At 43.8% G+C, this 24,913-nt stretch overlaps 1 protein-coding gene across 1 annotated transcript; it reads right to left on the bottom strand.

Annotated features, from left to right (window-relative positions):
* Nucleotides 1–4,695: 4,695 nt before the first annotated feature.
* Nucleotides 4,696–21,415, bottom strand: TGFB1 (transforming growth factor beta 1). Its single transcript, XM_063431297.1, has 7 exons — nucleotides 20,590–21,415; nucleotides 12,227–12,393; nucleotides 9,450–9,573; nucleotides 7,490–7,567; nucleotides 6,402–6,552; nucleotides 5,891–6,044; nucleotides 4,696–5,411 (listed from the first exon to the last, which is right to left on the bottom strand). Exons 1-7 carry the CDS (start codon nucleotides 20,927–20,929, stop codon nucleotides 5,253–5,255), a joined length of 1,173 nt encoding a protein of 390 aa, XP_063287367.1. The 5' UTR covers nucleotides 20,930–21,415; the 3' UTR covers nucleotides 4,696–5,252.
* Nucleotides 21,416–24,913: the final 3,498 nt, after the last annotated feature.

Genomic DNA, 24,913 nt, shown 5'->3' with positions numbered 1-24,913 from the left:
ATAGTGTCATTCTGCCGTTACATATAGCATTCATCCTGCCGTTACATATAGCGTCATTCTGCCGTTACATATAGTGTCATTCTGCTGTTACATATAGCATCATTCTGCCCTTACCTATAGCGTCATTCTGCCGTTAAATATAGCGTCATTCTGCTGTTACATATAGCGTCATCCTGCCATTACATATAGCATCATTCTGCCCTTACCGATAGCGTCATGCTGCCGTTACATATAGCATAATTCTGCCGTTACATATAGCTTCATTATGCCGTTACATATAGCATCATTCTGCCCTTACCTATAGCGTCATACTGCCGTTACATATAGCAACATTCTGCCGTTACATATAGCATAATTCTGCCCTAACCTATAGCGTCATCCTGCCGTTACATATAGCCTCATTCTGCCCTTACCTATAGCGTCATCCTACAGTTACATATAGGGTCATTCTGCCGTTACACATAGCATCATTCTGCCGTTACAAATAGCGTTATTCTGCCCTTACCTATAGCGTTCATCCTGCCGTTACATATAGTGTCATTCTTTTGTTACATATAGCGCCATCCTGCCGTTACATATAGGGTCCTTCTGCCGTTACATATAGCATCATTCTGCCGTTACAAATAGCGTCATTCTGCCCTTACCTATAGCGTTCATCCTGCCGTTACATATAGTGTCATTCTGCCGTTACATATAGCGGCATTCTGCCGTTACATATAGTGTCATTCTGCCATTACATATAGCATCATTCTGCCGTTACATATAGTGTCATTCTGCCGTTACATATAGCATCATTCTGCCGTTACATATAGTGTCATCCTGCCGTTACATATGGCATCATTCTGCCGTTACATATAGTGTCATTCTGCCGTTACATATAGCATTCATCCTGCCGTTACATATAGCGTCATTCTGCCGTTACATATAGCGTCATCCTGCCGTTATATATAGCGTCATCCTCCCATTACATATAGCGTCATCCTGCCATTACATATAGCGCCATCCTGTACCTGTGCTGTGTATACATGGCATGGTGTAGTAGTGTGTGAGGGGGAGGCTGGCATTTCCGCTGTTTGCGCTGTACCTGTGCTGTGTATACATGGCACGGTGTAGTACTTTATCCATGGCATGGTGTAATAATATACATGGCGTAGTAGTGAAGATACGACATGGTGAAGTAGTGTATACATGGCACGGTGTAGTAGTGTGTGAGGGGGAGGCTGGCACTGCCGCTCTCTGAGCTGTACCTGTGCTGTGTATACATGGCATGGTGTAGTACTTTATCCATGGCATGGTGTAATAATATACATGGCGTAGTAGTGAAGATACGACATGGTGAAGTAGTGTATACATGTATATACAAATAATGACGTAGTAGTGTGTACACAAACAGCCAAACTGAAAAAATGCACCCCCTTGGCAGCTGGGCTGTTATTATTAGTATTAGTAGTAGTATTGGTACTCATATGTATTAATATTATTAGGTATTTATTAATTAGTATTTCCTGATTAAATCTACAAATTGTGTATCAGCTGTGGTTTTATGGAAATCTCACACAAACACAAATTACAGTACCGCTCATTTTAATTTCGCCTTCTTGCATCCTCCGCATTTTAAATAAGAAAAAAACCCTATAGCTTCTTATGTATATAAGAAAACACAATGCAAAATCACAAACAGTTTGCTTTTTGAAAATAGACATGAATAACCATTTCCCAGCTCAATGACGATTAATGAGGCCATGGTCATCTTTGGAGCTCCAAGTATTTTGTCTTTTTCTGGGAAATCCAATTTTATTCCAGTTTCCTGTGTTTGGAGAATTTCCTGTGTCCCTGCAAGTCCGTTATCGTACCCCATTCAGATTATACAAAACTGTCTGCGCTACATCAGGTAATTTTGGGCAACTTAACCCGTTGTACACCAGAAGTGAAGTGCAATTCTCCAGGCCCACTGTGCATCTACAGTGTAATGTAATTATAGCTCAATGGTGGAACTCAGGAAATTCAAATGGGATTTGTTAAAATAACAATAATTCAATGTATTCATGATTTCTCCATCTGTGCTCATACCTTCCTGGTGCTATATTTGGAGTTATCTACTATCTGCTTTGTGCAAGTTGGGTAGTTGTTGTGTGTAGACTTTGCTGTGTAGATGGGTAGTTGCTTTGTGGAGGGGTACATGCTGTGTAGATGGGTAGTTGCTTTGTGGAGGGGTATATGCTGTGTAGATGGGTAGTTGCTTTGTGGAGGGGTATATGCTGTGTAGATGGGTAGTTGCTTTGTGGAGGGGTATATGCTGTGTAGATGGGTAGTTGCTTTGTGGAGGGGTACATGCTGTGTAGATGGGTAGTTGCTTTGTGGGAGGTATATGCTGTGTAGATGGGTAGTTGCCTTGTGGAGGGGTATATGCTGTGTAGATGGGTAGTTGCTTTGTGGAGGGTTATATGCTGTGTAGATGGGTACTTGCTTTGTGGAGGGGTATATGCTGTGTAGATGGGTAGTTGCTTTGTGGAGGGGTACATGCCGTGTAGATTTGTAGTTGCTTTGTGGAGGGGTACATGCTGTGTAGATTTGTAGTTGCTTTGTGGAGGGGTATATGCTGTGTAGATGGGTAGTTGCTTTGTGGATGGTGTATATGCTGTGTAGATTGGTAGTTGCTTTGTGGAGGGGTTTATGCTGTGTAGATGGGTAGTTGCTTTGTGGAGGGGTATATGCTGTGTAGATTTGTAGTTGCTTTGTGGAGGGGTATATGCTGTGTAGATGGGTAGTTGCTGTGTAGATGGGTAGTTGCTTTGTGGAGGGGTAAATGCTGTGTAGATGGGTAGTTGCTTTGTGGAGGGGTAAATGCTGTGTAGATGGGTAGTTGCTTTGTGGAGGGGTACATGCTGTGTAGATGGGTAGTTGTTTTGTGGAGGTGTATATGCTGTGTAGATGGGTAGTTGCTTTGTTGAGGTGTATATGCTGTGTAGATGGGTCGTTTCTTTGTGGAGGTGTATATGCTGTGTAGATGGGTAGTTGCTTTGTGGAGGGGTACATGCTGTGTAGATTTGTAGTTGCTTTGTGGAGGGATATATGCTGTGTAGATGGGTAGTTGCTTTGTGGAGGGGTACATGCTGTGTAGATGGGTAGTTGCTTTGTGGAGGGGTATATGCTGTGTAGATTGGTAGTTGATTTGTGGAGGGGTATATGCTGTGTAGATGGGTAGTTGCTTTGTGGAGGGGTACATGCTGTGTAGATGGGTAGTTGCTTTGTGGAGGGGTACATGCTGTGTAGATGGGTAGTTGCTTTGTGGAGGGGTATATGCTGTGCAGATTTGTAGTTGCTTTGTGGAGGGGTACATGCTGTGTAGATTGGTAGTTGCTTTGTGGAGGGATATATGCTGTGTAGATGGGTAGTTGCTTTGTGGAGGGGTATATGCTGTGTAGATGGGTAGTTGCTTTGTGGAGGGGTACATGCTGTGTAGATTGGTAGTTGCTTTGTGGAGGGGTATATGCTGTGTAGATGGGTAGTTGCTTTGTGGAGGGGTATATGCTGTGTAGATGGGTAGTTGCTTTGTGGAGGGGTATATGCTGTGTAGATGGGTAGTTGCTTTGTGGAGGGGTACATGCTGTGTAGATGGGTAGTTGCTTTGTGGAGGGGTATATGCTGTGTAGATGGGTAGTTGCTTTGTGGAGGGGTATATGCTGTGTAGATGGGTAGTTGCTTTGTGGAGGGGTATATGCTGTGTAGATGGGTAGTTGCTTTGTGGAGGGGTATATGCTGTGTAGATGGGTAGTTGCTTTGTGGAGGGGTATATGCTGTGTAGATGGGTAGTTGCTTTGTGGAGGGGTATATGCTGTGTAGATTGGTAGTTGATTTGTGGAGGGGTATATGCTGTGTAGATGGGTAGTTGCTTTGTGGAGGGGTATATGCTGTGTAGATGGGTAGTTGCTTTGTGGAGGGGTATATGCTGTGTAGATGGGTAGTTGCTTTGTGGAGGGGTATATGCTGTGTAGATTGGTAGTTGCTTTGTGGAGGGGTATATGCTGTGTAGATGGGTAGTTGCTTTGTGGAGGGTTATATGCTGTGTAGATGGGTAGTTGCTTTGTGGAGGGGTATATGCTGTGTAGATGGGTAGTTGCTTTGTGGAGGGGTATATGCTGTGTAGATGGGTAGTTGCTTTGTGGAGGGGTACATGCTGTGTAGATGGGTAGTTGCTTTGTGGAGGGGTATATGCTGTGTAGATGGGTAGTTGCTTTGTGGAGGGGTATATGCTGTGTAGATTGGTAGTTGCTTTGTGGAGGGGTATATGCTGTGTAGATGGGTAGTTGCTTTGTGGAGGGGTACATGCTGTGTAGATGGGTAGTTGCTTTGTGGAGGGGTACATGCTGTGTAGATGGGTAGTTGCTTTGTGGAGGGGTATATGCTGTGTAGATGGGTATTTGCTTTGTGGAGGGGTATATGCTGTGTAGATGGGTAGTTGCTTTGTGGAGGGGTACATGCTGTGTAGATGGGTAGTTGCTTTGTGGAGGGGTATATGCTGTGTAGATGGGTAGTTGCTTTGTGGAGGGGTATATGCTGTGTAGATGGGTATTTGCTTTGTGGAGGGGTATATGCTGTGTAGATGGGTAGTTGCTTTGTGGAGGGGTACATGCTGTGTAGATGGGTAGTTGCTTTGTGGAGGGGTATATGCTGTGTAGATGGGTAGTTGCTTTGTGGAGGGGTATATGCTGTGTAGATGGGTATTTGCTTTGTGGAGGGGTATATGCTGTGTAGATGGGTAGTTGCTTTGTGGAGGGGTATATGCTGTGTAGATGGGTAGTTGCTTTGTGGATGGGGTATATGCTGTGTAGATGGGTAGATGTTTTGTGACAAGCTAATTGCATATTTGCTTATTCTGTGTACAGATAACAGTTTTGAAGCACAGACTTCCGCGCCTTGAATTTCCTGGAGAACCGTGCGGAGGATATGGATTAAAATTGAACTTTGCAGGAAGTAGAGTTCTAAAAACACTGTAGATTTCAGAGGTGATACAGCATCTTGTTTTACTTCCTGGAGCGGGGGTGGGGGGTGCAGTAGTTGGGGCTCCATACTCCGTACACTCGTTGCCGATATCAGGGAGGATTTATAAACAACGGGGATACAATGGCTCTGTGAATGGGAATCTCCTTGGGTGAAGGAACTAATGGGGGTATAACGATCTCTCCCCAGCAGCGGCAGCTGCACTGCCCAAAGGGGAGCCATTTAATTCCTTTGAGTCCAATCTGTAAACCTCAGCTGCATTGACAGGACTTTACCACCATGTTTGACAGTTTCTCAACCCTGGCTTGACGACCATAGTAATATATAATGGGGAGAGGATCCAGCACATCGGGAACACAGCATGGAGATATAGAGGCTTCGGGATTGTTTTGGTTATAGAGGGAGAGTACCTGCAAGAGATACACACACCTGCATCAGTACACCACAAATACTAACACAAAAGTACACAACTACAGCCTGCAGTGGGAGAGACAGACTCCGTGTCCCATAGCTCCTTCTGTCTGTGTCACACTGCAGTGGGAGGGACAGACTCCGTGTCCCATAGCTCCTTCTGTCTGTGTCACCCTGCAGTGGGAGGGACAGACTCTGTGTCTTAAAGGTCCCTTATATACTTAAGGAACACACTAATCAAGCCTGCTATAGTGGTTATGGCCATTGCCCAGGGTAAGTGGGCACAAGCGCCTGTCAAACATTTTTGCAGATTATCCCTGGATGACACTAGCACACTCCTGGCACCAGAACCGTAATGGCGCTCAGAATTGGTTGGTGCATTATCATCTCCCCAAAGCTCATTATCTTACATTAAGGTCAGTCATGTTAACCCCTACAGAGGGGTCCTTGCCTCGATAATGCACATAATGTCTCCCACCTTGCTGTATTGCGTGTCCATGCCCCAGATAAAAGGACAGTTTCCTAGACAATAGTTGGCATTGTATCCTTTAGGTTCATGAATCCATTTCCAGCCCAGGTCCTTACGGAAGTTTATGAACAGAGGTTTTACGCAGCAGTTTGAGCCGGTATTTCTGCAACAAACAAATGTTGAAGTCATCACCAGGTTGCCAACCCACCAGCCCCACCAACCTTAACAGTCCCACAACCCAACCAAGAATACCAACACCCATTCCTGGACTATCATCCTTACTGGCCCCATCACGCGTACCGGCCCTATCACCCCACCTCTACCACCCCTACTGGCCTTATTACCTCTATCACCCCTATTGGCCCTGCCACGAATACCAACCTAATGCTCATACCAGGTATACCCATATATTATTCACCACTGGCTATATTCCTTCTTGACAAACTCGGAAAGTGTTGGCTTTTTATATAGCTGTATGATTTCATATATCTGTGAGTTTATTTCTACATAAAAGACTCACGAGCGACAGTATTCTTCATCTAACGCCCTCTTCCTCCTTGAGCTGTGCCCAGTCTCCATTCGTTCTGCAGGGATGTATGTAATGAGTAGATAAGGAAAGTATGACGACTCCATCACTAGGTCTGCCATATCTCCACGATGTTCATAAAATCCTGGGATAGGGAGAAAGGTCCCACAAAGGGCAGAAGTTTAGCTACAAAATAATGTTTAATTCTAGCGATTGTATCAAACATGCCTGGTGCCTCTGGTACAAAGCCTTCATTTCTGCCATTCTCTGTTACTGTCAATCATAATCCAGTTCAGTCCTGGCACAGTCAGGGCACACATTGCAAATGAGGTTTCTGTTTCTAGTTTTAAAACTAGTGGGAAAATATTTTTTAAAGAAAAGTACATTTAAAGCGGCATTGAATTTTACTGAAATTACAACTCAGTCAATAAAAGTACTACTTTGTCTCTAATTATATTTTCCTAACACTTCTAGCCCCTGGGGTGGAATTACGGCCGTCTAGAAGTGTCAATCCCCCAGCCGTCACCAGTGACAGTTACAGGGAATTGGCTTTATCTATGGAGGAGCCCACTTTCTTGTGGGTTCCTCCACAGACCTCAATACTGTGCTCTCGCGCATGCGGCAATGAAGCACTGGATTGGCCGCGATATAATCACTGATGATGTTCTCCTGGGGGTGGTGGATTACAGGTAAAAAGCCTCTTACCTCTTTCCAGTCTAAATACACTAAAACACTTATTGATATTGCTGGACTGTTCCTTTAACACTAGAGTATTTGAGAAGATTATAAGAAAACGGTTTTATCAGCATTCTCCTTCCGCTTTGTAGAAGGATGAACTATGTAATCAAAGGATTTGGCATAAAAGGTACTTTCCTGATATATGCTATGGTTAAAACGTTACCTCAATTATGCTTTAAAATGATGCATTAAGAGAGGACCTAGTGAAATAGCCTAATACGGGGCTCCATTGTAGTCATTTTACTAAATCAAATCCTCCAAATTAGTGTTTGATTTATAGATACATAGAATCGGGTTTCTTCGACCGCCTCTAGAGTAATATGGTATAAACATAAAACACCCACCGTCAATGTCAGGTATTATATTGTTGGCATTTTCCTCACACGGACAAGCCACACGTAATCTGAAGTGTTCGTACTCCTCTGCGGAAAGCGGAAGGAAAAAAGTCATTATGACAATGCCAGGTTAATTCAGATTTTTTATTCAAGAAAAAGCAATCTGTGCTCTCCTTCAATTCCACAGTCACTGTATAACCAGATTCCACATTTACCCATCAAACCCCATTCACTCCACGCTGAGCCCTCCATCTATTCCACAGTCACTGTATATCCAGATTCCACATTTACCCATCAAACCCCATTCACTCCACGCTGAGCCCTCCCGAACTCACACTCCATCCATTCCACAGTCACTGTATATCCAGATTCCACATTTACCCATCAAACCCCATTCACTCCAAGCTGAGCCCTCCATCCATTCCACAGTCACTGTATATCCAGATTCCACATTTACCCATCAAACCCCATTCACTCCAAGCTGAGCCCTCCCGAACTCACACTCCATCCATTCCACAGTCACTGTATATCCAGATTCCACATTTACCCATCAAACCCCATTCACTCCAAGCTGAGCCCTCCATCCATTCCACAGTCACTGTATATCCAGGTTCCACATTTACCCATTAAACCCCATTCACTCCACGCTGAGCCATCCCGAGCTCACACTCCATCCATTCCACAGTCACTGTATATCCAGATTCCACATTTACCCATCAAACCCCATTCACTCCACGCTGAGCCCTCCCAAACTCACACTCCATCTATTCCACAGTCACTGTATATCCAGATTCCACATTTACCCATCAAACCCCATTCACTCCACGCTGAGCCCTCCCAAACTCACACTCCATCCATTCCACAGTCACTGTATATCCAGATTCCACATTTACCCATTAAACCCCATTCACTCCACGCTGAGCCCTCCCGAACTCACACTCCATCCATTCCACAGTCACTGTATATCCAGATTCCATATTTACCCATTAAACCCCATTCACTCCACGCTGAGCCCTCCCCTACTCACACTCCATCCATTCCACAGTCACTGTATATCCAGATTCCATATTTACCCATTAAACCCCATTCACTCCACGCTGAGCCCTCCCCTACTCACACTCCATCCATTCCACAGTCACTGTATATCCAGATTCCACATTTACCCATTAAACCCCATTCAATCCACGCTGAGCCCTCTCCTAGTCACACGCCATCCATTCCACAGTCACTGTATATCCAGATTCCACATTTACCCATCAAACCCCATTCACTCCACGCTGAACCCTCCCGAACTCACACTCCATCCATTCCACAGTCACTGTATATCCAGATTCCACATTTACCCATTAAACCCCATTCACTCCACGCTGAGCCCTCCCGAACTCACACTCCATCCATTCCACAGTCACTGTATATCCAGATTCCATATTTACCCATTAAACCCCATTCACTGCACGCTGAGCCCTCCATCTATTCCACAGTCACTGTATATTCAGATTCCACATTTACCAATCACACCCATTTACTCCACACTGAGCCCTCCCCTACTCCATCCATTCCACAGCCAACCAATTTGAAGATCTATCTGACTCTCTGATTCCTTCTCATCTGATCCATACTCTGTGCAGTCAACAATCTTTACATTTCCACCTCTTGGCCCAATTCCACAGTTTTAGCTATTGTATGTACAGAATCTATATTTTCCATTCAGACTCCACCCAACAGCCTCACCAGACCCTACTCCGAGTCCATACCTCGTAATCAATCAGTACTCCACCAACTCACTGTCCAAGCAGCTCCTCATTCCAAATCCATTTAATTACTTAATCTCTGGGAGATTCTGGCTCGGGAATAATTATCACGTCTGGACAGGTCCAGAGTTATAGAAATAACTCTAGAGGTTAACTATCAGCACTGGCATGCTATCACCCAGATATACAGAGCACCAGACTGCATTTCTGGATCTTACCTTTATCGTTTATCCATTCCTTCACAGTTTCTGTCACATCAAATGAGAGCCACTCTGAGAGTTTTCCAGGCCACACAAACTTACTGTCCAAGTACCGAGAGGACTTGTTTCTCTGCTGTAGAACCTGCCGGAGGAAGAAATTGATCTTTTGAATAGCCATCACAAGAATCAATGAAACTACAAAATGCCCCCTCTAAGAATAAATTAACATTAAATAAAAGCCATAGGTGAAACTGGGTGGGTATACATAGCACTATAATGGTACAAGTAAAATGGAAATGGTATACATAGAACTGGGAGGGTATAGATAGCACTACAATGGTACGGGTAAGACCGGAATGGTATACATAGAACTAAGGGGTATAGATAGCACTATAATGGTACAAGTAAGACTGGAATTGTATACATAGAACTGAGATGGTATAGATAGCACTACAATGGTATGGGTCAGACTGGAATGATATACATAGAACTAAGGTAGTATAGATAGCACTACAATAGTACGGGTAAGACTGGAATGGTATACATAGAACTAAGGGGTATAGATAGCACTACAATGGTACGGGTTAGACTGAAATCATATACATAGAACTAATGGGTATAGATAGCACTACAATGGTATGGGTTAGACTGGAATCGTATACATAGAACTAATGGGTATAGATAGCACTACAATGGTACGGGTTAGACTGGAATCGTATACATAGAACTAATGGGTATAGATAGCACTACAATGGTACGCATCAGACTGGAATGGTATACATAGAACTAAGGTAGTATAGATAGAACTACAATGGTACGGGTTAGACTGGAATGGTATACATAGAACTAAGGTAGTATAGATAGCACTACAATAGTACGGGTAATACTGGAATGATATACATAGAACTAAGGGGTATAGATAGCACTACAATAGTACAGGTTAGACTGGAATCATATACATAGAACTAAGGGGTATAGATAGCACTACAATAGTACAGGTTAGACTGGAATCATATACATAGAACTAAGGGGTATAGATAGCACTACAATGGTACGGGTTAGACTGGAATGGTATACATAGAACTAAGGTAGTATAGATAGAACTACAATGGTACGGGTTAGACTGGAATGGTATACATAGAACTAAGGTAGTATAGATAGCACTACAATAGTACGGGTAATACTGGAATGATATACATAGAACTAAGGGGTATAGATAGCACTACAATAGTACAGGTTAGACTGGAATCATATACATAGAACTAAGGGGTATAGATAGCACTACAATGGTACGGGTTAGACTGGAATGGTATACATAGAACTAACGGGTATAGATAGCACTACAATGGTACGGGTTAGACTGGAATCATATACATAGAACTAAGGTAGTATAGATAGCACTACAATGGTACGGGTTAGACTGGAATGGTATACATAGAACTAACGGGTATAGATAGCACTACAATGGTACGGGTCAGAGTGGAATCATATACATAGAACTAAGGTAGTATAGAAAGCACTATAATGGTACAAGTAAGACTGGAATTGTATATATAGAACTGAGATGGTATAGATAGCACTACAATAGTACGGGTAAGACTGGAATGATATACATAGAACTAAGGTAGTATAGATAGCAGATTTTAATGATAGAATCTTTATGAACAATTGTATTCATTGTTTTGAATTGCAATTAAATTGCAGGACAATCAGGAAATATCTTAAGACCAAGTAGGGTGTCCATTTCTCTCGGAATCATTGATCAGTTTCCTTTGTTGTGTCATCACTCTTGACGAATGACGGAGACAGTATTGTAGAAGATCTATAAAGGCTCCCGCAGTCTTACTTAGCTTCCTTTTTTGTAATTTTGTATGAAAGAAAATAAAGTGGGGCCATGTGCAAGATTACATAATGCGTCCTTTAGATGCCTCATCTGCCAAGAGCTGAAGACAGGACAATGGTGACACAAGGAGGCAAAGTATGAGGTAAGTGTGTTCTCTACCCACTTACCATCTGGTACCAAGACATAACACTTCAGGAGGGTTTTTGCAAAAAATGAATAGCTCCCACAAGTGATGGTGCTGCTCTACCTCTTCATTGTTTGTTTTTCCATTTTATTTAACTGGGCTCTCTGGTTTGGAGTCCAACCCATGGACATTTGAGAAAAAAATAGGCCAAACTAACACTCAGATACAACGTATCTGTCCCAGAGGTCTCAAGACTAATTTGCCCTGTTTGTGCCTTTATTGAAGGTTGTTGTGATTGTCAGAGTGTAGTTTTAATTATTAAAATATCACAAATGAAGTATGAAACCCTTTATAAAAATGAGCATTATGCATAACTGCTACTTTTGGATAAAAAAAATCTTCCCATCTCATTCTCTACTGACCGGTGCACCACATAAGACTCGTACAATGTTGGCAAATGTGCCTTAAGTAAAAGAAGTTTACCACTTGTGTGAGCCTGTGATCACTAGACACTGTTTCTATCTTAGATTGTAAGCTCCTGTGGGCAGGGCCCTCTGCACCTACTGTTCCAGTATGTCAGTCATGTTTTGCTAAAATGTTGTTAGAATTAACTATTTGATTTGTTTACCTATTGTACAGCACTGAGAAATATGTTTGCGCTATATAATTAATTGAGAATGTATCTTACATTTTCAGTCTGTCTACTTGGATGAGTTTTAAAGCTCTCATTGAGCGCTAAACTATGCCTCTCACTCATTACTATTCCCGAATATGGCACATTAACCTGTATGCAAACTAAGAATAATCCCACTGCATCCACCAACTCACCTTATAGAGTTCCACTCGTGTTTCCACAGTTTCGTTCATTTTATCAGTCTTTTTTCTGAACATACGCAGCTCTGCCTGGTGGAGCAGGCTTGGGTTCTGCACAATCTCCCGTACTCGTGATGCATTAAATGGAATGATGTATTTGATATTTGGTTGGCGATTGTCCTCTGCAATAAAGGAAGGAGAGAAAATATGTAATAAACCAAATGTACTTATAGCTGTCACTATCCTGCTATCTTGGTATTCATCACAACATTTCATTTTGCCGTATCATTTCATACATTTTGCAGAATCCAGGCTTAGAAAATCCAATTTAAAGCTTTTTTGGAGTTACGCTCAGATTTTTCCAGTAAATGCAGAATGTGTAGCTATTTCTTAGGGTGTTTTCGGAACATGCTTAATAATCCTGAACTCTGTAAACTTTGAAATAGTGTCAGCACAACCTGACATTGTGACATTCTTAATGCAAATGTTTTAATTGCATTAACAGGAAAATCAGTACGGACATTGTGGATAAATATGGCCTTTGTATTGTATGAAATGCCTTTTGGAAAAAATTAAATGAGAGTAAAAACAGGAAAGAGCCACGCCTGCCGCCATCTTTGTTGGCTTGCTGGGGCATTAACAGTCTCAGACAGGCATTGAAATAAAGTCGACCTGTCAGCCCATTAATCATTAGAACTTGCGATGGAATAATAGAATATCAGTGAACGTAATCCAGACGGATGCATTCAGCTTTCACAGTTTCCATGCGCGTCGTTATATTCCACTTACTCAACTCAATGCTGCTCATGTGATTGATCTCGGAAGGATGAAAGGCTTTGGTACAGTATATTAAATGCTTCAGAACTGGCGCAGGAATCGGCGTAACAAGTGCATAACTTCTATTGTCATCTTCCCACAAACTTACAGTTTAAATAGTAAACCTCATGGTAAAATCAGTTCCCAAAAGTTAAGTTGAAATAGATCATTAAACCCGGATTGGAAATTGTGGAGCACTTTTAATATAATAATTGTACATTAATGCAAAATTCTCTGCCAGTCAGTGTCCACCCATCACGAGTTATCATATGATTATTGTTTAACTCACCATGGACGGCTGGTGATACAATGAGAGTGTCAGCTGAGAGATCAGTCCCTTCACTGCCGGGATTCCATATTACCAGAGTATCAAAAGGAATACAGCAGATCAGTTCCCAGGTACTCCATCTCTGAGTAGCACCCGGGGATACTATGTCTGACCAGCACCCAGGGACACTATCTCTGACCAGCACCCAGGGACACCATCTCTGACCAGCACCCAGAGACACCATCTCTGACCAGCACCCAGGGACACCATCTCTGACCAGCACCCAGAGACACCATGTCTGACCAGCACCCAGGGACACCATCTCTGACCAGCACCCAGGGACACCATCTCTGACTAGCACCCATGGACACCATCTCTGACCAGCACCCAGGGACACCATCTCTGACCAGCACCCAGGGACACCATCTCTGACCAGCACCCGGGGATACTATCTCTGACCAGCACCCAGGGACACCATCTCTGACCAGCACCCAGGGACACCATCTCTGACCAGCACCCGGGGATACTATCTCTGACCAGCACACAGGGACACCATCTCTGACCAGCACACAGGGACACCATCTCTGACCAGCACCCAGAGACACCATGTCTGACCAGCACCCAGGGACACCATCTCTGACCAGCACCCAGGGACACCATCTCTGACCAGCACCCAGGGACACCATCTCTGACCAGCACCCGGGGATACTATCTCTGACCAGCACCCAGGGACACCATCTCTGACCAGCACCCAGGGACACCATCTCTGACCAGCACCCGGGGATACTATCTCTGACCAGCACCCAGGGACACCATCTCTGACCAGCACCCAGGGACACCATCTCTGACCAGCACCCAGGGACACCATCTCTGACCAGCACCCAGGGATACCATCTCTGACCAGCACCCAGGGACACCATCTCTGACTAGCACCCAGGGACACCATCTCTGACCAGCACCCAGGGACACCATCTCTGACCAGCACCCAGGGACACCATCTCTGACCAGCACCTAGGGATACTATCTCTGACCAGCACCCAGGGACACCATCTCTAACCAGCACCCAGGGACATTATCTCTGACCAGGACCCGGGGATACTATCTCTGACCAGCAACCGGGGACACCATCTCTGACCAGCACCCAGGGACACTATCTCTGACCAGCACCCAGGGACACCATCTCTAACCAGCACCCAGGGACATTCTCTCTGACCAGTATATAAACTTGCACCCAGGGACACCACTTCCAACCAGCACCCAGAGACACTATCTCCAACCAGCACTCAGAGACACCACCTCTCACCAGCACCCAGAGACACTACCTCTCACCAGCATCCAGAGACACTACCTCTCACCAGCACCCGGGGACACTACCTCTGACCAGCACCCGGGGACACTACCTCTGACCAGCACCTGGGGACACTACCTCTGACCAGCACCTGGGGACACTATCTCCAACCAGCACCCAAAAACACTATCTCTCACCTGCGCCCATGCACACTATCTCTCACCTGCGCCCATGCACACTACCTCTCACCTGTGCCCATGCACACTACCTCTCACCTGCGCCTGGGGACACTACCTCCAGAAAGCACCCCAAGACACTATCGCCAACCAGCATCCAGAGACACCACCTCTGACCAGCACCCAGAGACACCACTTCTCACCAGCATCCAGAGACACCACCTCTAACCAGCACCCAGAGACACCACCTTTGACCAGTACCCAGAGACACTATCTCCAACCAGCACCTAGAAACACTACCTCTCACCTGCGCCCTGGGACAATACCTTTCACCTGCGCCTGGGGACACTACCTCCAAAAAGCAACCAGACACGCTACCACAAACCAGCACCCAGAGACACTACCACCAACCAGCAACCAGACACGCTACCACCAACCAGCACCCAGAGACACTACCTCCAACTAGTGTCCTGGGACACTACATCCAACCAGCACCCAGTGACACTACCTCTGACCAGCGCCCGGGTACACTACCTCTCACCTGCGCCCGGGGACACTACCTCTCACCTGCGCCCGGGGACACTACCTCTCACCAGCGCCCGGGGACACTACTTTTCTAAAATGTACACCATTGAGGAAAACTTTAAAAATTCAGCTGTGTGTTTTTATTTCATGTGATGATCTCTTTTCTTTTAAATTTCATATTTATAACACATTTGATTGTCTGATAAAACACAGCTAGTCCTAACTGTGCTAAACCCAGCCCTTCTATATAGACTATCAGTATTACACAAGTCATAGGTACCGTAATCAAAAAATCTAAAGAAAAGATTGGCAAGAGAGCCTCAACATACGTTTCAACGGTTGGTAGGTCTCCAAAGGGCAGTTCAGAATCAGTGCAGTTCAGATTAGCTGTGTTGTAATTAGTACTTTCTAAGGTACAATTAAGGAATTAGGGACAGATATTTCTAAGATACTTGGTATCTTCTTGAGTATTTTTTAATGGGGCACAATAAACTTGTTACTAATCATCTATAGCCTCGTTCTTTTCGAATATTGGCTACGAGTTAGTCTTCTCTGTTGTGTCACATCTTCTGTCTGTGTTACTGTACACCCAGCGCGCTCCCCTTTCCATCAGAACTCTCCGTTTTAAGGTTTTGGCTAAGACAAATCACATAATCTTTTAAATGCTAAACTGGAACCAACATGTTTTAATAGTTTTACTAACGTTTATGTGTTCATCACTATTTTTGCTTCTCTTGTTTTCTTAATTACCATTTTTTACATTTATGTTAATTTTGACATTAGAATAAAATAATGAAGCCACAACATGCCTGATCCCTGGGTGTACACTCAGTTCAGGCCGTGTATATACCGTCCGATGCTGCTCAGCTAAAAGTGAGTGAAACATGGTGGCCGTGGACGACACACTGCAAATTTCGACGTGATTCGTACTGAAATTAAAATGCAGCTGGCACTGACAATTCTCGATGCACTAACAGGGACACACTCGCTAAGGTCAGGATTCAAAGTGAATTTCAAATTTAAGACCAAAATAGTCCAACTGGAAAAATTGTCCGTTAGCTATTTCAGTTCGTCTACTCTGGCCTTATGTTTGAATTCTCTCTTTAGTAAATAACCTTGGTAGTGTTTATCATTCTGCCGACGCGCATGTCACGATTGCGTGGGATGTAAATTAGCTGAGTCTGTCTGACCACCACGTCTTCACGCCAGCACAGTCCTTAACATATTATCTAGAAATTTCAGGTTAATGAAGACAATAGTTAAAGGGTTAAACGTTTTAAGGTGGAATGAAAACATGGTGCCAAGTTGAGTGAATTTCTCCTTAATTGTTCCAGAGTGTTTCGTTCAAACAAGCCTCAAATATGTTAGGTCATTTAATTAGAACAAACAGATTAAGGCATTTAACCCTTACAGATCTAATAAGGTTTGCAGAACTTGGCGCTCCATTCAGAGTCCTAAATCGCACCCTTTAAATGCCAGGGAAATCCTTCACCTTTACAGTATCCACGGGGTTAATACTGTTCATTGTCACTCTCTGTAAAGGAAAGGGTGCCGTGTTTTCAGTTAGGCAGAGTCGGGTTATATTACATGTGTGTGCCAGACGGATTATGTTACATGTGTGTGCCAGACGGTAGCTGCAGAGTGTTTATAATGAGGGCAGATTTCAACGTCCAGTAACAAGCTTTCCTTATTCTAAAGTCCTGCGGGATGCATGCTACGGGGCTCAGACAGACAGCCAAATAAATAAGGAGCATCCCTTTACCGTACCTTACCGCAAGTTTCAGACAATATCAGCACTCACATATATATATATATATATATATATAAAACCAATTCCCCTCCACAGGACGCAGGTTGAGGGTACACAGGGCAAATGGATGAGTGGATGAATTGATGGATGAATGAATGTATAAATAGATAGTGGATGGATGGATAGATGATGGATGGATGGATGGGCAGATGGATGGATAGATCATGGATGGATGGGCAGATGGATGGATGAGCGGATAGATGGTGGATGAATGGATGGATGAACTGACAGATGGATAGATGAAAGGATGGATTGAATGATGGATGGATGGGTGGATTGATGAATAGGTGCGTTGTTGAACGGATGGATGGACGGGTAGAAGGATGGATGCGTGGATGAACTGATGGGTGGGTCGGTGGATGAGTGGATAGATGGTGGATCAATTATCTGATAGATTGACGGATGGGTGGGTGAACGGAAGGATTGAAGGATCGATGGGTGGATTAATGAACAAATGGGTTGTTGGATGGGTGGATGAATTGACAGATGGATGGATGGATGGATGAGTGGATGAACTGATGGATAGATGTGCGAGTGGGTGGATGGATGGATGGGTAGATGGTGGATGAACTTATGGATGGGGTAGATGGTGGATGAATCGATGAACTGATGGATTGACAGGTGGGTGGATAGATAGTGAATGGATGAATAAATGGATGAATTAGTCGGTGGATGAACGGAAGGATGGTTGGATTGAAGGATAGATGGGTGGATTGATGAACAGGTGGGTTGTTGAATGAATTGACGGATGGATGGATGCACAGAAGAATGGATGAATTAAAGGATGGATGAGTGGATGGATGGATGAATTAATGAATAGGTAGGTGAATGGATGAATGGAATAATGGGTCGGTGAATGAGCAGGGGGTGGAAGGGTTGATAGGTGGGTTGATGGATGGGTGGATGGATGGGTGATAAAGAGTGGCACAGAGAGTGAATACAACAATAAAATCCTGCCAGTAATTGCCCTTTCAGTGCTAATAAAATATTAGATGCCGCCTGTATCACTGTCCCAGTGGCATAAAGACCAGAATGACTGTTCATGTATAGATTGCATGGAATGATCATTAAAGTCACACCAAGTCATGCCAACCATAACAGAGCACTTTAAAGTTTAAATTGTCAAAAACGCAACATGTTAGCAATCCCCTTATGGTAAGCTGATCACAGGGTGTTGGATATGGACTCAGTAGAGTTGGGTGACAAGATATTTAAATTATAGAATATCATGCTGACATCAGGTTATAAATATGTGAAGACGCACGTTACGCAAAACCCAGAAAGACCTTACTTCGACGTGTGTCCAGTTCTGGTCATTGTGGTATCGAAAGGATAGTTAATAGAGAGTTCAAAGCTAAGAAAGTAATATGATTGTTAGTCTGACTGACACAACCTTTCCAGGATGGTAATAGAAGGGTAGTAGATATCTGGATTAGCCTTCCGGTGGTTGATATTCAATGATGGTCAGAATAGATCTTCCAATGGCTTCTTAAGTGAAATCACACACGTTAAATGCAGTGATAATGAACAGGGCAATAGGGGTAGAGAGCAGTGGTAACGTAATTTAGAGGAGGGGGCAGGGGTACTTAATGGAGAGATAGGGGCAGGGGTAGCTAATGGAGCAGAAAAGGCAGGGGTAGTTAATGGGGCAAGTAGGGCAGGGGTAGTTAATGAAGCAGAAGGGGTAATTAATGGAGCAGCGGGTGCAGAGGTAATTAATGGAGGGGCAGGGGTAGTTAATGGAGCGGAGGGAGCAGCAGGTATAGTCAAAGGAGCGGAGGAGGCAGTGGTAGTTAATGGAGTGGGTAGGGCAGGGGTAATTAATGGAGCAGAGGGGCAGAGGTAAATAATGGAGCGCAGAAGGCAGGGGTTGTTATTGGAGCGGAGGGAGCAAGGGTAGTTAAAGGGGAGGAGGCAGCAGGGGTAGTCAATGGAGCTGAGGGCGCAGTGGTAGTTAATGAAGAGGAAGGGGTAGTTAATGGAGCAGAGTGGCAGAGGTAGTTAAAGGGTAAAAAACAGAACAGTGTTAGTTAATGGAGTAGAGGGGACAGGGGTAGTTAATGGAGTGGAGGAGCAGGGGGGTTAAAGGGAAGGAGGGGGCAGTGGTAGTTAATGGAGTAGAGGGGCTGGGTAGTTAAAAGGGAGGAGGGGCAGGGTAGTTAATGGAGTGGAGGGGACAGGGGTAGTTAATGGAGAGGAGGGGGCAGGGGTAGTTAATGGAGTGGAGGGGACAGGGGTAGTTAATGGAGAGGAGGGGGCAGGGGTAGTTAATGGAGTGGAGGGGACAGGGGTAGTTAATGGAGAGGAGGAAGCAAGGGTAGTTAATGGAGAGGAGGGGGCAGGGGTAGTTAATGGAGTGCAGGGGGCAGGGGTAGTTAATGGAGAGGAGAGAGTAGGGGTACAGGGGAGAGGGTCCTATAACAGCAATTAATCCAGATTTAAGTGATGCAATCTCCACATCACTAGATCATATTCCTACTGCAGCTTTAAGAATTATTTTAATTTTTTTGCCCTGAACACCCCCTGTGCCTGTCCCTCCCCGGGGAATTTCCCTCTGAGTAGCTCTGAATAGATTGTATTTTGGTCTGACCCTTCTTCCTCCTTTATTGCCATGCATCCTATTTCTGGCACCAGCCTCTTCCTCTCCCAAAATCTAGATCCCAAAACACAAACACAGACATTGAGGCCCATAATTATAAGACACACACCCTGTGTGAAGAGCCTGGCACCCACTGACACACAGTCTTTAACCTGTGCCGTCTCATAAAAACAAAGCGCTCTAAGCCATAAGAAGTGCTACAGTGTGTTCCTACTGAATGGCCTTCCAGCAGAGGTGGTAGATTTAAATCCTCTAAAATAGTTATTAGAAAAAGAAAAGCTGAAATGTAAACCCCGAATGTTATGAAATGTCCATTTGGCTTAACTGATCTTTAATAAGTCTAAAATCCTGAAAATATTATGAATGATTGCGCCAAGGTGCTGGCGGCAGGCAAATGGGCGCAATATGTAAAAATTTAGCCCGTGTTCTGCCGCAGTCGGTACAATCACTAAAGAATTTCTCTGCACCAATCAAGAGTTGGCAGCAAAATAGAAATATTTAGATTACGTACACCTGGAAAACCCATCAAGTATGAAAAATATGTGGGATTCCAGCAATCGTTCGTATAATATGTACTCGTTCTTTTATTATTAAGGGTATTTGAATCTATAATGTGAAAGGTTCTTCACTACATTTAGGAATTCAAAGTGAATTTCAAATGTTAGGTCAAAACAGCCGAATTGAAAACATAGCTGCTGATGTTATTATTGTATCGTAAGGCATTGCGACATAGAACAGGGGTAGGCAACCTTCGGCACTCCAGATGCTGCAGACTACATCTCTTATGATGCTTTGACAGCAATATGGGTGTAAGAGCATTCTGGGAGATGAAGTCCACAACATCTGTAGTGCCGAAGGTTGCCTACCCCCGACATAGAAGGTATTTGGTCATTTACCATTTTTATTGATGTGCATCAGAATCTTTTGAACTTCTTTTCCATAATATTCCTCCTCGCTGTGAATGTGCCCTAATCGATCTTCTTTTTCTGCATTTTCCCTGATTGTCTCCACCGTGCTGTTGTAAATGGAGAATATTTCATCTGGAACTGTCATGTCCTCGCTTTCCACCTCGGGGGCTTTGGTCAGCTTTAGTTTGCTTAGGATTTGCCCCCTGATGGCTTCAATTCTTCTTTTCTTTACTTTCTCCATATCCACAGTCTTACAGGTAGACATAGACACAGCCTCATGTAGGAAATGGAGACCCAGCAACACAATCCAGATCCATTGGTCCCCCATGTTACGATGCAGCTTATGGGTCAAGGAGAAGAAAGGTGGATGAATTCAAGTCGTTTATCCAATACTCGTGTTATACCAAAGATGTCCCGGCTAAGTCAAGAATCGTTTTAATGTCTCCAGTTCATTGTCTCTGGGTAACCGTCACAAACCTATCGACCCTCAAAAATAAGCCAAACTTAAATATCAGCAGATGTTTCAGAGATTCCACTGGACCAAAACATAACGAAAGTTTACTAAAAACAAGCACAGGCACTCTGAAACAGAATAACTTTTCACCATGACTTTGGGTGTGCTGGTCGGAAAGTCTATGGGTGGAAGGCTGATCTCGGTGTCGATGTAGGAGAACGTTTATGGATTAGGAGAGTTTCTGGATGGTCTGCCCAGTGTGCAGTCAGCCCCCTATCCATACAGTCTGACGGCCTTGTTTCACAGCTTGCTAGAACACGCTGCTCTCGCCCCCCTCTCCTCTTCCTCCTGTGTGCTCAAACAAGCTGGGCGGTTTTTCTCTTAATTTTCTCTCTAAACTTCAAGCTCCACCCAGGATATGATACTATATAGTTTAGAGTTAAGGAACTACAGTCTCTGCAGGGGAGGTGGGGGGGATGACTGACTGACACAGAGAAATAGACACACGTGGGGGAATTATGACATATAATGATATAATGTATTACAGGAAAGAAAAATCCCCAAACTGATAGGAATTAATTGAATAGAGTACAATAGACACAGGCATAGCTAAATATATGGCAGATTATAGGGAGGTTATAAGGAATAATAATAATAGGAGTTATATGGAGTTAGAGGAGGAGTTATAAAGAGGGGTTATATGGAGTAATCGGAGGGTTTTATGGAGTGATATGAGGAGCTATAGCGAGGGTTACATGGAGTAATGGGAGGAGTTATAGGGAGGGTTATATGGAGTAATAGGAGGAGTTATAAGGAGGGGTTATATGGAGTAATAGGAGGAGTTATAAGGAGGGGTTATATGGAGTTATAGGAAGGGGTTATATAGAGTTATAGGAGGAGTTATAAGGAGGGGTTATATGGAGTAATAGGAGGGGTTATATGGAGTTATAGGAGGAGTTATAAGGAGGGGTTATATGGAGTTATAGGAAGGGGTTATATGGAGTAATCGGAGGGTTTCATGGAGTGATAGGAGGAGTTATAGAGAGGGTTATATGGAGTTATAGGAGGAGTTATAAGGAGGGGTTATATGGAGTAATAGGAGGGGTTATAGGAAGGGTTATATGGAGTAATAGGAGGAGTTTTAGGGAGGGTAATATGGAGTAATAGGAGAAGTTAGAGGGAAGGTTATATGGAGTAATAGGAGGAGTTATAGAGAGGGTTATATGGAGTAATGGGAGGAGTTATAGGGAGGGTTATATGGAGTAATATGAGGAGTTATAAGGAGGGCTTATATGGAGTAATAGGAGGGGTTATAGGGAGGGTTATATGGAGTAATAGGAGGAGTTTTAGGGAGGGTTATATGGAGTTATGGGGAGGGTTATGAGGAGTTATAGAGAGGGCAATAGGGAGTAATATGAGAGGTTATAGGGAGGGTTATATGGAGTAATAGGAGGAGTTATAGGGAGAGGTTATACAGAGTAATAGGAGGGGTTATAGGGAGGGTTATATGGAGTAATAGGAGTAACTATAGGGAGGGTTATATGGAGTAATGGGAGGAGTTATAGGGAGGGTTATATGGAGTAATAGGAGGAGTTACAGGGAGGGTTATAGGGAGTAATAGGAGGAGTTATAGGGAGGTTATATGGAGTAATAGGGGGGGTTATAGGGAGGGTTATATGGAGTAATAGGAGAGGTTATAGGGAGTAATAGGAGGTGTTATAGGGAGGGTTATATGGAGTTATAGGAGGAGTTATAAGTAGGGGTTATATGGAGTTATAGGAAGGGGTTATATGGAGTAATCAGAGGGTTTTATGGAGTGATAGGAGGAGTTATAGAGAGGGTTATATGGAGTTATAGGAGGAGTTATAAGGAGGGGTTATATGGGGTAATAGGAGGGGTTATAGGGAGGGTTATATGGAGTAATAGGAGGAGTTTTAGGGAGGGTAATATGGAGTAATAGGAGAAGTTATAGGGAGGGTTATATGGAGTAATAGGAGGGGTTATAGGGAGGGTTATATGGAGTTTTAGGGATCGTTATTTGGAGTTATGGGGAGAGTTATGAGGAGTTATAGAGAGGGTAATAGGGAGTAATAGGAGAGGTTATAGGGAGCGTTATATGGATTAATAGGAGGAGTTTTAGGGAGGGTTATATGGAGTAATAGGAGTAGTTATAGTGAGGGTTATATGGAGTAATGGGAGGAGTTATAGGGAGGGTTATATGGAGTAATAGGAGGAGTTACAGGGAGGGTTATAGGGAGTAATATGAGGAGTTATAGGGAGGTTATATGGAGTAATAGGGGGAGTTATAGGGAGGGTTATATGGAGTAATAGGAGAGGTTATAGGGAGTAATAGGAGGAGTTATAGGGAGGGTTATATGGAGTAATAGGAGGAGTTATAGGGAGGGTGATATGGAGTAATAGCAGGAGTTATAGGGAGGGTTATATGAAGTAATAGGAGGAGTTATAGGAGGGTTATATGGAGTAATGGGAGGGGTTATAGGAAGGGTTATATGGAGTAATAGGAGGAGTTATAGGGAGGGTTATATAGAGTAATAGGAGGAGTCATAGGGAGGGTTATATAGAGTAATAGGAGGAGTCATAGGGAGGGTTATATAGAGTAATAGGAGGAGTCATAGGAAGGGTTGTATGGAGTAATAGGAGGGTTATAGGGAGGGTTATATGGAGTAATAGGAGGAGTTATAGGGAGGGTTATATAGAGTAATAGGAGGAGTCATAGGGAGGGTTATATAGAGTAATAGGAGGAGTCATAGGAAGGGTTGTATGGAGTAATAGGAGGGTTATAGGGAGGGTTATATGGAGTAATAGGAGGAGTTATAGGGAGGGTTATATAGAGTAATAGGAGGAGTCATAGGGAGGGTTGTATGGAGTAATAGGAGGGTTATAGGGAGGGTTATATGGGGTAATAGGAGGAGTTATAGGGAGGTTATATGGAGTTCTAGGAGGGGTATAAGGAGGGTTATATGGAGTAATAGGAGGAGTTATAGGGAGGTTATATGGAGTTCTAGGAGGGGTATAAGGAGGGTTATATGGAGTATATATAAGAGGGCTAATGGTTGTGATAACAATTTATTTTTTTCTTTTCCATTTAGTGGTATTTATCTGCACATTCTGCTTCCCATACATTTTTAAATGTTCTGTTTGCCCCACATGTTTATTAATAATTCTCCACCGTGGCTCCATGCTGTGTGATGTGAATGTATGATGCTGCTTGCCTCCTATAGACAGTCAGACAGCTATGGATGGAGATACAGCCCACCCCATAGGAGTGGAGTCAGGTCTCCGGGCTGGAAACAGGTTACATCATGTATGGCAGCGTTTTATGACAGTTAGAGTAATAAGCCCCGCAGGCTGCTATATACCTGGATTATTAAACCTTAACCTTGCATTCCGCAGGTTGGGGAATACGATTCACCCCATGTGAGCAGCGCATTGTAAGGCAATGAAAGGGTTAGTATAACCTGCAGGTTCCCCTCGCTGTGGCTCTGACTGGAAGAGCTAGCAGTTTATTCTGGGGAGCGGGATGTCAGCTAGCTGTACTTCTGATCAACTGTCTGTCCTGCCTGTCTGTCTGTATATCTCTCAGTCCATTCACCTGCCATCCATTCATCCATCCAACTGTCCATCTAACCATCCACCTCTACAACTCTGTCTATTCATCCACCTTTACAACTGTCCGTCTATTCATCCACCTCTACAACTGTCCGTCTATTCATCCACCTCTACAACTGTCCATCTATTCATCCACCTCTACAACTGTCCGTTTAACTATCCACCAGTCTATCCATCCACCTATCTGTCCGTCCTCTATACGTCTGTCTGTCTATTTATCCATCCGTC

The sequence above is a fragment of the Pelobates fuscus genome, chromosome 9, assembly GCF_036172605.1.
Source record: "Pelobates fuscus isolate aPelFus1 chromosome 9, aPelFus1.pri, whole genome shotgun sequence".
Taxonomy (NCBI): Eukaryota; Metazoa; Chordata; class Amphibia; order Anura; family Pelobatidae; genus Pelobates; species Pelobates fuscus.
This window is presented reverse-complemented; position numbering and strand designations above follow the sequence as displayed.

Excerpts from the sequence above, each read along its gene's own strand:
- TGFB1 (XM_063431297.1), bottom strand. The coding sequence starts at position 20,929 with ATGGGGGACCAATGGATCTGGATTGTGTTGCTGGGTCTCCATTTCCTA. Across the intron at positions 9,574-12,226 it reads CACGAGTGGAACTCTATAAG|GTTCTACAGCAGAGAAACAA; the intron begins GTGAGTTGGTGG and ends TTCCTCCGGCAG. Across the intron at positions 7,568-9,449 it reads GGAATGGATAAACGATAAAG|AGGAGTACGAACACTTCAGA; the intron begins GTAAGATCCAGA and ends CGCTTTCCGCAG.